Consider the following 16449-nt stretch of genomic DNA (forward strand, 5'->3'; position numbering starts at 1 on the left):
CGGAGGCAGTCATCATGCTTCCTATACTTAATTATCACTTCTGAAAAGCTGTCTCTGCAGAAACAGCACAATGGGGCACTTTTCTCCTGCTGCTTTGCTTTACTTGCTCTCTTTGTAGCCTGTCTTCGAGCTGCACATGCGCATTACATGAATGATTAATAACCCTGACACTTGTTATCACTCGTTACTAATCTTAAATGGTGCTCCAACCTATCAGCTCCTGTCATTTTTCAAACACATGACACTCACAGTAGGAGCTGATTGTTTGGAGCACCATTTAAGATTAGTAATGAGTGGTAACAAGAACATCGTTGATAAATGAGGTCCTTATATAAAAGTAGGTGAAAATCTTAATTTTGACCTGTTTTTGAAGAAATTAGGTGATGATGAATCACTTAGAGGCAGATGTACTAAGCATGTCATGTTATTTACACAGTACCTTTGCACAATATTAAAAACAAACAAATACATTCTGGTTTGCATGAGTAATATAGTGTAATTAAGGCTATAAAGTTAATGTTTTTTCATCTGATTCAGTGGTTTAAATGTGTATGCAGGTTACCTGTTCACAGGCCTTGTATAGCAGCTACTGTAGGTGGCAAAGGAAAATATCTTGTTCTATACACTCAGTTTGTTTTATCCCACTCAGACTATGGACAGTGTTGTCAGCTCATAGTCATAGTTAAGGACATACTGTACCTACAGTAATGTTTGCAACGCATTTAAAAGTAATAGTCCACTGTTGTTGAAGAGCCTATTTAAGTGCTTTTCAGAGGTTTAGCTGCTCCTAGCCACAGGTACCCTTGACGGCTGCATAGGGTTACTCTGATGGTGGTGCAGGGCCTGATAGTGTGGATTTATCACTAGGATTAATTTATTTATTTCTCCTAATGCTAATGATCTTGATATCAGTGAACCAGTAAACACCACATATAGTAAATCATAAATTAACATTTGCTTTAGACAGTAGTAACACACTGGTGTATCAAAGTACCAACCAATCAGCTAATTGTCATTTTTCAAACACAGCCTGTAACATGACAGTTAGGAGCTGAGTTGTTGGTAGCTTATCACTTACCAACTGATCACTTTCCAGATTTTAGTACATCTCCCAGTGAGAATAGAGCAATAAGCTCCTTGAGTGACTGATTCTGATTCAAGGGCTTATTCAACATCACTAAATGTTAGTGAAAATGCTAATTTTAACTTACATTTGCAAAATGCAAATATCTATTCTTTTCACAAGTAACACAGGAGATATCATGGATATCTCCTGTTTACTTTGGAGCCCCGACACTGTATGCAGTCCCTATACAGTAGTATGGCAACCAACATATATTAAACTGAAAGTTTTCTGCATTTTACTGTGGGAGCCTACACCATTTTCAGATGGTGTTGGTTCCTGTAGCCCCATTTCTTATGGGCCCAGACTGCAAAGAGGAATCCTATTGGATCCCTCCACCTATGCCGACCCTCCTGGTGTGCATGCATGAACTCTGGTCACGCACATGCACTAACACTGCCAGGTCATACCCGGCAGTCTAAAGTTATGCCGCTACTAGTTAGTGGCGTAACTGTCAGTGCTTGGGCTCACAGGAACAGCAGCTTTTTAGAACAGCTTTATGGAGCAATCTTGAACTGCTTCAGTAATATGTTATCCAATGCTACATTCACAGCAAGTCGAATAGCAAAGTATCCGGAAAGAGATTGGGGATATTAATGAATATTCCATTTGGCTAAATAAACATAATCTATTGATCTGTAATGTTACAAATATTCATTCAGCAATTCAGATGTATCTTAATCTATACAAATGTATCCTTTTTTCTTAAAAAAAATATTTGATTTTGTTTTACAATAAATTACCCCAATAGTGTCTACACAAGGAGAAATGTGCTCAGTCATGCAGATAAATTATTGCAAGAGGAATAAGCAGACTTTGTAGATGTTTGCCGTGATACATTGGGCAAAATTTACTAAGCAGCGGTTTGACGGCGGTTTCTATTCTATTCTAAACCCTGGCGGTTTGGTGGCGGTTTCTATTCTATTCTAAACCCCGGGGGTTTGGTAGCAGTTTTGCAGCGGTTTCTAAATGACAGCCCTGTTCTATTCTATTCTAAAATGTGTTTTGATGGCAGTTTTGCAGCGGTTTTGGCCTTAGTAAATCTGCAGATAGCAAAACCGCCACTAAACCACAGTCAAAACACATTTTAGAATAGAATAGAACAGGGCTGTTAATTAGAAACTGCTGCAAAACCGCCACCAAATTCCCAGGGTTTAGAATAGAATAGAAACCGCCACCAAACCCCCAGGGTTTAGAATAGAATAGAAACCACCACCAAACCCCCGGGGTTTAGAATAGAATAGAAACCGCTGTCAAACCGCCGCTTAGTAAATTTTGCCCAATAGGATTTAAAATGCTGCCTATAAAACATGTCTACATTTGAGACGTGTCACATTTGTTCTAATGAGTGTCCTGAACAATTCAAGTAGTTATCAATTTAAATTCAAAAACGTCTTTTGGGAGGAATTTACTAAATGTCACTTTTACAACAGAACAATTCTGAAGAAACAATTAAATAAGTGGAGAACAAACAGTTTTATTCAATGAAACCTTGTTTTATTGTTTGTGTGTGTCTGTTTAGTTAATTTGTTTTGTGACTGGGATGCAAAGTTGTCTCACCCGTCCCAATCATGTTATTTACCTTGGACACAGTAGCTCTGCACAATATTAAAAATAAACAAATACATTCTGGTTTGCATGAGTAATGTAGTGTGATTAAGGCTATAAAGTAAATGTTTTTGCATCTGATTCAGTGGTGTAAATGTGTATGCAGGTTACCTATTCACAGGCCTTGTATAGCAGCTACTGTACATGGCAATGAGGAAAATATCTTGTTCTATACACTCAACTTATTTTATCTCACATAGACTATAGACAGTGTTGTCAGCTCATAATCATAATTAAGGACATACTCTACCTACAGTAATGTTTGCAACTCATTTAAATTAATAGTCCACTGTTGTTGAAGGACCTATTTAAGTGCTTTTCAGAGGTTTAGCTGCTCCTAACCACTGGTACCCTTAGAGACTGCATAGGGTTACTCTGATGGTGGTGCAGGGCCTGATAGTGTGGTTTAATCACTAGGATTAATTTACTTATTTCTCCTAATGATCTTGATATCAATGAACCAGTAACCACCACATATAGTAAATCATAAATGAACATTTTCTTTAGAAAGTGGTAACACATTTGGCAAAATGTAATAGGGCCAGAGTTTGTAAAATGTGTGAGTATAGAGCTATACTCACAAATTTTTACAACTCACCCTATGTAGTAGGGTGCGAGAACATGCAAACTCGCATGTTTCTCACACCCCCGCAACTTGCTATGACAAACTATGCATCCAGCTGTTTTGCTATTGTGAGGATACAAGTTGGGCAATGTAACAGGGTGTGAGTGTTTAACTCGCACACTATTACTGACAGAAAACTCGTCAAAAAATAGACTTGCTTCAGGATAGCGAGTCTAGAAGATCCATGCATGTTCTTGTGTGTATAAAAATAGTAAGATGTAAAAAAGAAGAAATAAAGAAGTGGGGTTCCCTCCTAAAAGCATAACCAGTCCCGGGCTCTGTTAAGCCTGTCCTGTTAATGCATTGACTTTCTCTGTATTTTAAGAACCAGCACATGGCTCTGTTGAGGCTATGGTTTTTGAAATGGGATGTAGTCAGGTTACCTGCGGCCGGAATACTGGCTGCCGAAATCCCAACAATGAAAGTCTGACATGGGACTAAAGATAGGGGTCGAAATTCCGATGCCTATCATTAGCCCCACAATGAAATCCTGATTCCCAACATAACGAACGAAGGTAAGCCGGGTGCCTTAGGTTGTAGCTACGGGGGGGGGGAGTTAGGTTTAGGAATCCCCGGGGGAGACTTAGGGCTAGGCACCCCCCAGGAGGGTTAGGTTTAGGGTGCGGGAAGGGGAGGTTAGGGATAGGAACCAACAGGGGGTAGTAAGGGTTAGGCACTAGGGAGGGAGGTTAGGGTTAGGCACCACTGAGGGTAGGGAGAGGGGAGAATTAGGGTCCTTACCAGCCTGAGTTGGGATTTGATTTGTCAGTCTTCCACTGACTGTATTTGATTCGGGGGCTATTCAGTGTCGACCTTTTGTCCCTGTTGACCTTTTGTCCCTTTTAACCTATTGCCTGTCTAACATCTGCTAACTATCTAGACATTGTCTATCTATTGACTGGAACATGTACAAGTCTGTACTCAGAGACCATAGGAGAGAACTAATTTAGTGCCTCTGGAACAATCTTCATAACCAGTATCTTCGTTAATTGTCCCTTAAACCTCTATGGAAATTTGCAAAGATTGTGTACCGTAATAGACGGTAAAATGCGCAATGATGTCAAGCGGCACATTGCTCTGACTTGAATTCTCCCATTATCTCCCAAATTAGAGGTGCAGAAAAGTGCTGAAATGGGAAATATGATGATGGAGATATATTTACAAAGTAACGGCTCTTCCAAGGTGTCGCTTCTCGACGGTTTTGACCTCAAACTCTAAAATACTACTAAAGTTAAGTGCAAAATATGCACTTCATTTTAATTCTGCTTAAATTTTAAGATCAAAGCTTCTGAAAATAAATTTGTAAATAAACCCCAGGACGTTAGAACTGGAATGTGGCCAGCCTTGATGCAAAGTCTAATGTTGAATCCAGCTATGTGATATTTGCAAGCATTGACAAGTTAAATGGCACATGGAGTAAAAGCAGTATCTCTGACTAATAATGTATAGGTAGCTGTAAAGATCTAACGCCTACATGCTTAACTCTCTAGCATAAGGAGTTCCTCTGGGATAATTGTTTGGAGAATCAGGAATTATTTAAAGGGAATCAAACATATCAACCCACTGTGAGCATCCAAATTAACATAATACTGAATGACTGAGGGCAGATGATATGAAATAAAATAAGGACATGATATCAAAATAAATCCTGTATCTAAACATCAAAACGTTAATTTTAGTTATACAATACAAATTGCAAACAAAACAATTTCAAATGATATATTATGAATACTTAAGTTGCGTATCCGCTAGCAGATAGTGGAACAACAGTACGATAACAACATTGTAATCGTACAGTCGTTCCTCTTCCCCTGCAGTGCCTACACTGAACTTCAGGCGATGATTGATGTCGATAACAACCAGCGGGAGAGCGCATCGCTGGTCGTTTTCGACATTTTCATGCCCGATTCATGCACGATTAATGAGCGATTGCACAATTACGATGTAATCGTGCAATCACTCATTAATATCTGCTAGTGGATACGCGGTCATAATGTGTTTACAGAAAATAGTGAAGCAAATCATTTAAACAGTTTGTAAAATATAGATCCAGCATGCTTCTAATTTCATATTTACAACTTAATGCCATCTAGTTTGCCATACTGTACATTGACAATATTTCTACAAATAAATCCTCAGAAGCTCCAGCATGAGTACTCTAAAAAAAGTGTTGCAATACAGCTATTAAAACCTTCCCTGTATTGTACTCCATTCATTTCTTAAATCACTCCAACTGTCTGACAATTGAAAAAAACAAAACTGTCTTGTCTTCGTTCTATTCCTTAGTAACATCGCAGTATTCAACAAATACAAAATGCATATGTTCACATTTATTGGTTGCTATAACCTCAAGCTGCCAAGCCAAATGTGATCACAAGTGTGTGCCTCATATTTTTTTTTACCAGACTGGCTACTAAATCAGGCTTTGGAGGAGCAATGTTTCACAACAGCCTCAATAGTCAAAAAATGCTTTTTTAACACCTTTTTCATTTGTCCCCACTGTATGCCAAAGTCTGTGATAAATATCACATGATTCAGAAAAGCCTTGTGGCATATTTCATTATTTTTGTAAAATAAATTATTTTATGATTTTTAGACTTTGATATTCCCATTTCCATTTATTCCTAAAACAGACCCTTTGCTAAAAAGGAAACATTAATGCCATGTCTTCAAGGCTTTGTCATTTCCAGATTGATTAACAATGGTCCTCCTCTCCCCTTATTTGCAGGGGTGCCATGGGTGGGTGATCCAGTTCCAAATCAAATTATTTGGGCCGGCCATTTACACAGGTTGCACTAATTAGCACAGCTGCCTCAACTGCTAATTATTATTATTATTATCCTTTATTTACATGGCACCACAACGGGTCGGCAGAGACATTCAGAGTGTAAACAAACAGTATGAACAACAACAACAAAAAATGACTTACAGTATAAAACACTGCCGTCCATGGGCATTGCTTGCGCACCAGTCATTATACCCAAATGAGCAGTGGGACAGTCAAAACCAAAGGTTAGGTGCTGTCAATGGCAGTGAGAAGGAAATTATGGTATAAGTGAGGGACGGAAAAGCACATGAGGGAAGGAGGCCCTGCTCGTGAGAGATTACAATTTAAAGGGGAGTGGGAGATAGACAGAGGAGACACAGAGAGACAGTGATCAATGAGCATGGAGCTGTTGGTTAGGATAAAGCTTTGATAAAGCAGTGGGTTTTGAGGGCCCATTTGAAATCTTGTAGAGAGGTGGAAAATTTGATGGGGAGAGAGTTCCACTGGTAGGGAGCAGCACAGACAAAATCTTGGAGGCAGGAGTGGGAAGGAGTAATCAGTTGGGATGAGAGGCGGTGTTCATTTGTAGAGTGAAGTGTGCAGGGCAGATATAAATAGGAGAGGATTGGGTGAGCTCTTTGTAAATGAGAGTGAGGAGTATGAATTGGGTTCTGAAGGGCAGTCTGATCCTGGAGATAGTTCTGAAATGGAAACGGCAGGACTGTGAAAGGTACTGAGTGTAAGGTCTGAAGGAGATGGAGGAGTCAAGATAACTCCAAGACAGCGCACTTGGGGGCTAGAGGAGATGGTGTTGCTGTCAATAGCTATGAATTTATGGGAGGTGAGGTTATTCGAGGGGTTGGGAAGATTATCAGCTCTGTCTTAGACATGTTGGGCCAAATGTAATAGGGTGATAGTTTAGAAAATGTGAGAGTAAACTCTCACACTTTTTAAACTCAACCAATGTAAAAGAGTCCAAGAACATGCAAAATTTGCATGTTTTTCAAACTCAAAAAACTCTCATGATTTAAACTGTCATCCAGATGTTTTCCCAGTTTCCAGATGCAACTCTACCAATGTAACAGTGTGAGGTTTACTACTAAACCCTCACATTTTCTAAACTCTCATCCTATTGCATTTTGCCCATTAAGTTTAAAAAAGCACTGTGACATCCAGAAAGAAATAGCAGAGAAACAGCAGGAGATACGAGTGAAGAGTGAGGAGGAAAGGTCAGGAGAGGATAGGTAGATCTGAGTGTCATCAGCATGGGGATGATGTATAAAGGAAGAATAGAAGAGCTCAAATAACAGAGCCTCGGGGAACACCCACTGGTAGTGGAAGTGGGGAAGAAGTGGAATCATGAGAGGAGACAGAAAAAGAAGGGTCAGAGAGGTAGGAGGACAGCTAAGAAAAGGCAGTATCACACATACTGAGTAAGGGATTTGCAATATCAGAGGGTGGTCCATGGTGTCAAAAGCAGCCAAGAGGTCAAGGAGAATGAGCAGAGAGTAGTGGTTCTTGGATTTGGTAGCAAAAGGTCATTGGTGACCTTAGTGAGTGAACTCAGGATCAAGGGTAGGTTATTTTATGATAGGGAGACAAGGGCATGCTTGAATGCAGATGGGACAATGGGAAAGATTGAAGAGATGGTCAAAATAGGAATAGATGGCCAAGATAGTCGGAGAGTGCGACCAGAGGATGTGGGAGGGGATAGGATCAAGAGGGTGATGACTAGATTACAGTCATTATTTAATTTACAGATACTGGGGAGAAAGTCAGAGTTGGTAAAATGGTTGGGGAAGATGGGGAGAGGTAGGCTGGGAAAGAAGAGGATGGGATGACGAGTGTCTGATGGGATTCAATCTTAGAAGTCAAGTGGTTGGCGAAGTTAATGGCAGAGAGTGAATATGGGAGACGTGGAGGGGGGGCAGAGGTGGAGTTGAAAGAAACAATGGGGGTTGGAGAACTAGGAGAGAAAATAAGACTGTTTAGAGAGGGAAAGGGCAGTACTGTAGGTCGAGAGCATAAATTTGAACTGATGGAAGTCTGCAATGGAGCACGATAGGCATTTAAGGGCTCTAATTATTAACATTACTTTTACTAAAACCCTTTTCACATTATTTTAGTTTCACATAAATTTACTAAAGGGAAATTGGAGTAGAATTCGTAAAATTGTATTCTAAACCTTAATTATCACATATTTTTAGTAAGCAGATCGCATTTCCCATAATTGTAATGGGAAATGTTATCTGGCCAGATTTACTAAAAATAATTGTGAAAAAATTCCGGGGGAAGCCCTGTGAATATAACGCCACCTGGAGATGGCGTTATCCAGGGCTTCCCCCGGTTCCTCGACTCCTGCTCTGCTCTGACAGGCAGAGCAGAGTTGGGCCTCAGTGATCAGCTGTATAGTCAAAACCGTCCACAAGCTGATCACTGCAAAAAAAACCTACCAGGGGTCACAGTGCAGGCCGAGAGACCAGCTGACCCAAGTCCCTGAGGACATCACCGCAGTAACGATCAGTGGAGGTAATTGTAATCTGAGCCGGGGAGGGGAGGGACACAGATAAGATACAGGGAGAGATGTGCGGACAGGATTTGCAAGCTCCGTCCCTGCAAGGGATTTTTGATAAATCCCTGTGATATTTTCTAAATTTGTAATGCGAATTTAGTCGGAAATATCGCACTACAACTTAAATGCAGATTGAAGTATATAGATCCCTTAATCAGAAAAATAACCACCTTATATTTGAATTTTTAGCAGTTCTGCCTGTTTCCCAGAATACAACTTACACCTGGTAAACCATCAGACCTTACACAATACCTAGAAACTGTATATGTTGTCGGCTGTAAATAGACACTGATAAATTAATTCTTTTTAAAGTGTTCAACATTTTTTCATTTATTATAGCATTGTAAGGACCAAGCAGAATCTTTGCCACAAAGTTTCCACATTGACCATGCTTTAATATATCATGAAGCCATGTGGTTGCCAGCTTATCTGACACATCTATTAAAATTAACTTCTACAGTTTCACTGAAGTGGCAAAATTAATGTAAATTGTATTATTGTCTTCCTGCATCTTCCTCTTTGCATCACTTTACTATTGTTTATGTGTCAGCCTGTGTAACAGCATTTGAAATATAGACAACAAAAATCAGAAGGTTTAAGGTGGATTCACACAATTAAATGCCTTTTTTTTATTCTTATTCAAATAGTATGTATACAGAGAGAGTGAGTAGGAGAGAGAGGGTGTGTGTGTGTGTGTGTGTGTGTGCATGTGTGTGCTTGCGCACACAATGGGGTTGATTCACAGATGGGCGCTAAAGGCACAGTCACTGCTTCTTTGTACACAGAGGCTGTGCAGAGTTATGCTAAAGCCGCAATAGGTGTCTTTAGTAAAAAAAAAAGAATGCCCACTGCAGGCTTCTGTGATCCACTGCTGTATTGGATACACAGCACTGGATCAACTGCACGAACATTGGAGATCTGAGTTACCCTCAGGTTGACTGGGCCGGTGAAGCTGCATCCAAGAACGCAGCCACTGGCTTTAGCACACCCATGAAACAGGTCCGACGTCCACGTTCACTGGAACACTGCCCTTTGCCGCCCCCAAATGCCAACACTCTGTCAATTATGCTGCGGCTTTTGGGGCACTGCGAGTAACATCACAGAAACAGATCTGGACATGCTCAGTGCGGCTCCTGCTCAGATCTGCAAATATCGGAGATGTACGTAAGTATTAGATTCACGTACATCTCTGAATTAGGCCCAATATGCATCACAAGCAGGAACCATAAACAGCATCAGAGTAACCTATTACACTCATCTCTTTTTCTCTGATTGATTCAGTAATAAGAGCAAATGTTAACGTGTGTAAAATTCATCTTGTACACAGTTAAGAAGCCTATGGGAATTGCATTACTTAGACCTAATATATTTTGAGGTATTATATTGCCACATGTCCATAAAGCTTTCTCTCCAGTATAGATTAAATGTATATTATATAGGTCTTCTGTACTGTGCACATTATGAGAATAAAATGCATTCCCCAGTCAGCCATAACTGTGCCTGCTGTATATTCATCAAGTCTTTCCAAGCGCTTTGAGTGGGACAGCTTTTGCTTGTTTAGAGCTTATATTGTAGAGTGTAATCCTCATACTGCTAAATCTATTATTGTTTGATGAAGGAACTATTGAAGAGCATAGGGAAATGCCTTGTTTATCTTGTGTGAGGAGAATACGATACTGTGTACTTTATACATGCACTCTCATTCTGTCATAAACATTTTAGCCATACAGCACAGTTTAGCATAAATGTAAGGAAACACATAGCGAGCAGACATTATATTGTCACCAACAAAGGTCCTGCCAGTTACAGTTGTCACCCCTGGTGAGATGTCCTGTCCAGTTTTACGATTAAAGTCAGTGTTCAGTATATCTTGTAAATCTGACAACAGAGAATATCTGACTAGCTGAAAGCAATAGTGGGACAAGGTATTTTTGTACTTAAGACAAAGGTGCCAGATTACATAAATCCATTTCAGATGGCACATGGTGAAATGGCTGTGGCACATAAATGTTACTGTTTTATGCATTCCGATTCCCCTATGCATTTTAGATGCCATGAAAAGCAGGGAATGTTCCTGGAGTATTGGTGCAGATCCTCTCTGATAACTGAGATTACCTGCTGATATTCCTACATAGCTGCCTCTTCTACTTACACATGGACCTGGCTTTGACTGTAAGCGTGTAATATTGGCTTAGAGAGAGCACAAGACAACAAATACGAGATATACGGCTGTGTGCTAATTTAAAAGACCATTAATATTATAAATAGGATACATTTCAGAACAATTATGTTGCTTTTTCCTTGTTCACCAGTTATTATTATTACCCTTTATTTATATGGTGGCACAAGGGGGCTGCAGCGCCTTGCAAAGTACTTAAACAAAAAAAGTATAAACGGAACTAAAAAAGTGACTTACAGCACAGAACATTGCAGGTCATGGACAAGGTTTAAAAATATTGCTGTATTAGCAGTCTTAGGGGTATATTTATTAAAGTGAGAGTTTTTAGAAGTGGAGATATTGCCAATAGCAACCAATCAGATTCTACTTAACATTTGTCTAGCACATTCTATAATATAATAGCTAGAATCTGATTGGTTGATATGGGCAACATCTCCATTTCTAAAAACTCTCACTTTAGTAAATATACCCAATACTGTAGGGTGTGATTCAGAGATGCACGCAACGGCTGTTGCTGCTGTGATCCTGAATGTAGCGGACTTATGAAAATATGCTAATGTCTCAGCTGCCATCTTGTGCACAGAGACACACCCACCTCCGCCGTCTCACATCCACCGCTTACGTACAATAGCAAAAACAACGACAACATTGGTCACACAAAAAACCTCTGGGCAAGCCTATGCTGCCTGAAAATGAGCCCTCGCCAGGGACTCCCCACCTACGTATGCATTCGCAGAGGCTAACTAGGGCACCCCCAGAAAACTGTCCCGACATGCCTGCATTTTTCAAGCCACCTTGTTACCTCCCCAAATGCTGACTACCTGTCTTTCACTTTGTGAATAAATCCTCTCTGCGTCTGTGGTCACAAATCAATCACTGCGGCTTTGGCGCATGTGCGGTAACAAAAAATTGCTCCACTCAGTCCAGCATCCAAATTAAGTGTATCTCTGACTCAGGCCCGTAATTTTTTTTTCCCCCCCAACATTTCATTGTTGAAATATCGTCATTGAACACGCCGGCATCCAAAGAATGTTGACATGTGCAATGTCAACATTTTGCATGGATCAGAGGGCTAGGGTTAGGGTTAGGCTACAGGATGAGAAGGTCAGATTTAGGCACTAAGGAGAGGGTTTGGGCGAAAGCTGCAAGAGAGGGGGAGGTTAGTGTTAGGCAATAGGAGGATTAAAGTTAGGAATTTTCACCTCCAAAGAGCTGCAGGATGAACCAAAAGTTTTCATCAGCTGAGCGCCGGACCTGGAAGAGACCGCTGAAGCCGTTATACCAGCTAAGTCACCACTGGTCCGCCAGGAGAGTTTTGTCCACAATATAATCATGTCAACATTTCATTAGTGGAAAGGGGGATGAGAGCTTGGACTGCACACCCTAATTTTAAACATAATAAAAGGTGTTACCATGCTGTGACTTGTAGTACAATTGTAATGCATTGTACTACAAGTCTCAGCATTGTAGCACCTCTTATTATGATTAAAATTAGGGTGTGCAGTCCAAGCTCCCTCCCCCATTCCACTATATTTGTGTATTTTGTACACTTGCATGCTGAAACGCCTTATGCTTGGTATTTGCACCCAACCCATCTGCCCGTATGTACTTTTAATCATTTGCACAGGTTCCTACATTACTGTCTACATATTAGAATGGGCACTATTATAGGTAAGTCTTGGATAAATTGACACAATGTACTTGTATTAGGGGTGTTAGGGGACCCATCTTGTTGGGTTCACCTTGTCATGGTGGGTGGGCAAACAATTTTGGCAAAACTTGTACTAGGAACCTCACTTATACTCCATTTTAATTATTTTGACTATCATTGTTCTTAGTGCTCAGAGTGTGCTTTTATGTTCTTTGTCCCTTGCAACATTTCATTAGTGTCGACATGATGGATGCCGATGTGGTCAATGCTGACACACCAAACATGTCGACATGCTGCATGTTAACATTACAACTACATTTACAAAATGTATCAAACGCATGTGAAGGAGTTAGTGTAAAAGGTAATGTGGAGCATGCCAATATGGCCAAGTCCATTTTGCAAACATATAATGGGATTTTTTCTAGCAGCTGAGTGTGCGTAACTGGGCAGTAACTGTGCATTCACACATAGGTTGAGTGTTCCGACATCTTGTCATGGGTATGTAGACAGAATTGTGGCCTATTCAGAGTTGGGAGTATGTAGAGATCCATCTGCATTCAGAAGGATCTCTTGCACCAAGTATAGGGCTAGTACAAATGCATGCCTTTTACAAGCAGATGGATGCGGATGGTTCGACTGCATAGATGCGAGCAACTGTGGATAAAGATGGGGATCTACAATTATTTTAGAGCACGCAATGTGTCCGACTTGTGTGCAATTCTGAGTCAGTCCCTCTACTTTTTCACTTACTAAGTGGGAATGTTTAAATATTTATAGACCATGGTCACTTTAAAATATTATTCTCTCTTTTACAACAGCTAACCATTATATAGAGAGGCAACAACTATTTCAGCAGACAAACTTTTATTATATAATGAAAAATTAAAATGGGTTTTACTGGAGGTCACAAAGATTTTTTTTTAAATGAATATTCTAGAGCGTGCAGCATGTTTAGTATTCAAAATTCTTAATATGGCATCAATAAGAACACCCCTTAATATCGAAGGCAAAGTTAATTTTTTCTATTGTTTACAGAGTATTACTGTAAATTGCATGTCCATATTATATACAAGTATGTTTGGATAAACAAACAATTAGTGAACATAATAAACAATGTATAGAACATAGCCAAGCACATTTGAACCCCACTTTACATCTTATATAAAACGGTGGGTGTATTTTTGTAATGGTATATACAATAGCATTTATGGTTTTTACGTCTAGTGGCTGAGTTCATCTGATTATTATTTTAACACAAGGTGCTTTTAAAGTTAAACATTGATTTTACCTTAAATAAATTGTACATTTTAGTGGAACTGATTTTCATCCTTCCAGAGGTAGATATATTTGATATAGTAAAGCAATATCCTGAACTAGTGATGGATTACCACTGATAAAGGACAAAACAAAAAAGGTAGCCAGCTCTGGACACTACAAATGCACACAGCTAAGCAATAAATACAGTAGTCCTATAAACAGGCAATTCTCCTTCTAAGAGGATAATACGAATTTCAACACTCATCACTTAAAATGGTAATGACCGGTTCTAAAATGAGTTTATCTAGTTTATAGGATTGGCACATTCAGTAATAGGAGATAATGCATATATTACACATATAAAAAGCACTAGTAAGATATAAATACTGCATAATATTACTAAAACATGTGTGCTAAAAAGACACAAATAGCAATTACCCCTCAAGCTACTCACGATCTAATAAGTAATATTGCTTCCTCTGCCACAGGTGTATGTATGTGTGTATGTACATTCCAAAGCAGTGTTGCAAAATGCCCAATACTGAAAATACATTTTTTTATTGATATAAAGTAGAACATTTTAATCTCATTAGCATTACTAATTACATTTGTATTTCCTAAATTCGGAAATGTCAAATTCAGCCTTATCTCCAGAGCAATGATTTCAACAGATGACAACATTGCATATAAAATAAATGATTCTACAAACTCATCTTACTATGTTTACTTACAGTTCATTCCAATAATCCAGGCTAGAGAGATAAGGAATGCAGGTAGCAGCATTTCTACAGTGAGAAGGTAGTTACTGGATAGATAGACGGAAGGTTCCCTGCCCTGTACCGAAGGCAGATCGTTCTGTGGATGTGTTCTACACTATCAGTGACTGCAGTGGTAACAGCTTACACAACAGGCTGCTTCATTCCCTCTCCAGTCTCCTCTGTTTGTCCAGCTACCTTTAGTTGCTGCTTTTCCCCCACTGTCTCCTTATGACCCTTCTGCATACACACAGCAAACTCGTGAGAGAAGAGCACTCAGGGGGAGGAGATAAGGAGATAGACAGTCATGGAGAGAGGATGTTTCTATATCACTTTATGCTGTGCTCTGTGAAAGTTGCAGAAGTCAGCTGTGTTCCTAATATGTATTTATGCTTGTGAGAGTACGATATTAAATAGAAATGTATTTAAATTGCTAAACAAATATATTAATTTAGTTTCCCAACATTGCGAGTGAGTGTTCCATTTGTTTTGGGGGGATGTTTGCTAAATGCAGTTCTCACATACCCAATAGCTGGGACTCTCTAATTCAATGGTTTTTTTTAACTGCACAATCTTAGCTGGTAGTCTCCGATTGAAAGGATCAATATCTACATGTCCTATCAGGGCCGTAACTTGGGTAGTGCGACCTGTGCCATGGCACAGGGCACCGTAGGACAAGGGGCGCTGTTTTGCCCTGTCAGTTTTCTGTCTATTATCATTCTCACTTGTAGCTTCCTAGTATTTCAGCCCCAGCATCTCCTGGCCTCCCCTATCTCTTCCCTAGCCCTTCCCCTTGAGACTATGACCCTTTTTTAGGTGCGTTGTGTCTCAATTTGAAAAATGGTGGCGAGGGGGGGGGGGGCAATGTTCTTTCTGGCACAACCATTAATAGCTTGATTTTCAAATTATGACAGTCTGGGCTTCCTATGTTCCTTCTTCCTGGATTCACTCATATAGGAAAATATTTTGCAGCACTTAAATAAATGTAACTAATTGCACTGTATCGTATAATCAAACAATGATGTTAATTCCTATGGCGACAATATTCACTTATTAAATAACTAGTCGTGCAAAATGAGAGCCTCATAAAGGTTAAAAATAAACAATAGATGAACTTTACCATAAAAACAAGATGTATTTTAATAAAATATGTCAATAATAAATTCACAAATAAGTACTGTATAATGCACTTCCTCCAATTTTTATGCCTATGGAGACAATTCTAGACTAGAGATGAACGGTTCGGTTTTGACTCGGATCTTCCTGCCAAGTCCGGATCTCAGAACAAGGTAAAATGCCATCTTTCACTGTCAGCTAAGCACAGATGTCCGTGAAAGATGACGTTTTGCTTCATTCTGAGATCCGAACTTGGCGGGAAGATTTGAGCCAAAAGAGAACTGCTCATCTCTAGTCTAGACACATGTAAAATAGCTGTCATTAGAGAATATCCAGCCTATAAAAGAATACTATATTCCTTTTGCACTTACTTTTAATAAAAAATATGTATCAATACATTAATTTATATGTGTTATATATGTCAGCAGAAATTCTGCTCTAATAATCATGTTTTTAAATGACAATTGATTGATTAAATGCTACTGTACTAGTGACAATTCATGTTTTATTACCTCCAATTGTTGCTGAATGAAACTATTTTAACATTTTGTATACTTGTTTCTTTTTGCACTTTTCTTATATGAGCGTTAGTCTATGTTTCGTTTAAGGTGTTTAATTTCTATGACCATAAGCAGCATCTTCAAATGTCTGAACATGTTTTTGTGACACGGTTATATTGCAGGTCATTTTGGTCCCTTTGAGAAATATGTAGGATATTAAAAGCCAAAAATAACAATAAACTACTATTCTCAGCAGCACAAAACCTTGGAGATGTGAATCTGTGTTAACTTGTTGA

At 39.4% G+C, this 16449-nt stretch overlaps 1 protein-coding gene across 1 annotated transcript in view; it reads right to left on the reverse strand.

Moving 5' to 3' along the window:
- The window catches only part of RXFP1 (relaxin family peptide receptor 1), a 321924-nt gene extending 307378 nt beyond the window's left edge, over positions 1–14546 (reverse strand). The window contains exon 1 of the mRNA XM_088475345.1: positions 14514–14546. Coding sequence (XP_088331471.1) covers positions 14514–14520 — 7 coding nt within the window. The 5' untranslated portion in view covers positions 14521–14546. The remainder of the gene's footprint in view (positions 1–14513) is intronic.
- Between the last annotated feature and the right edge of the window lie 1903 nt (positions 14547–16449).

Source organism: Taudactylus pleione, unplaced genomic scaffold (assembly GCF_031769625.1).
Source record: "Taudactylus pleione unplaced genomic scaffold, aTauple2 ptg000170l, whole genome shotgun sequence".
In the NCBI taxonomy this organism is placed as follows: domain Eukaryota; kingdom Metazoa; phylum Chordata; class Amphibia; order Anura; family Myobatrachidae; genus Taudactylus; species Taudactylus pleione.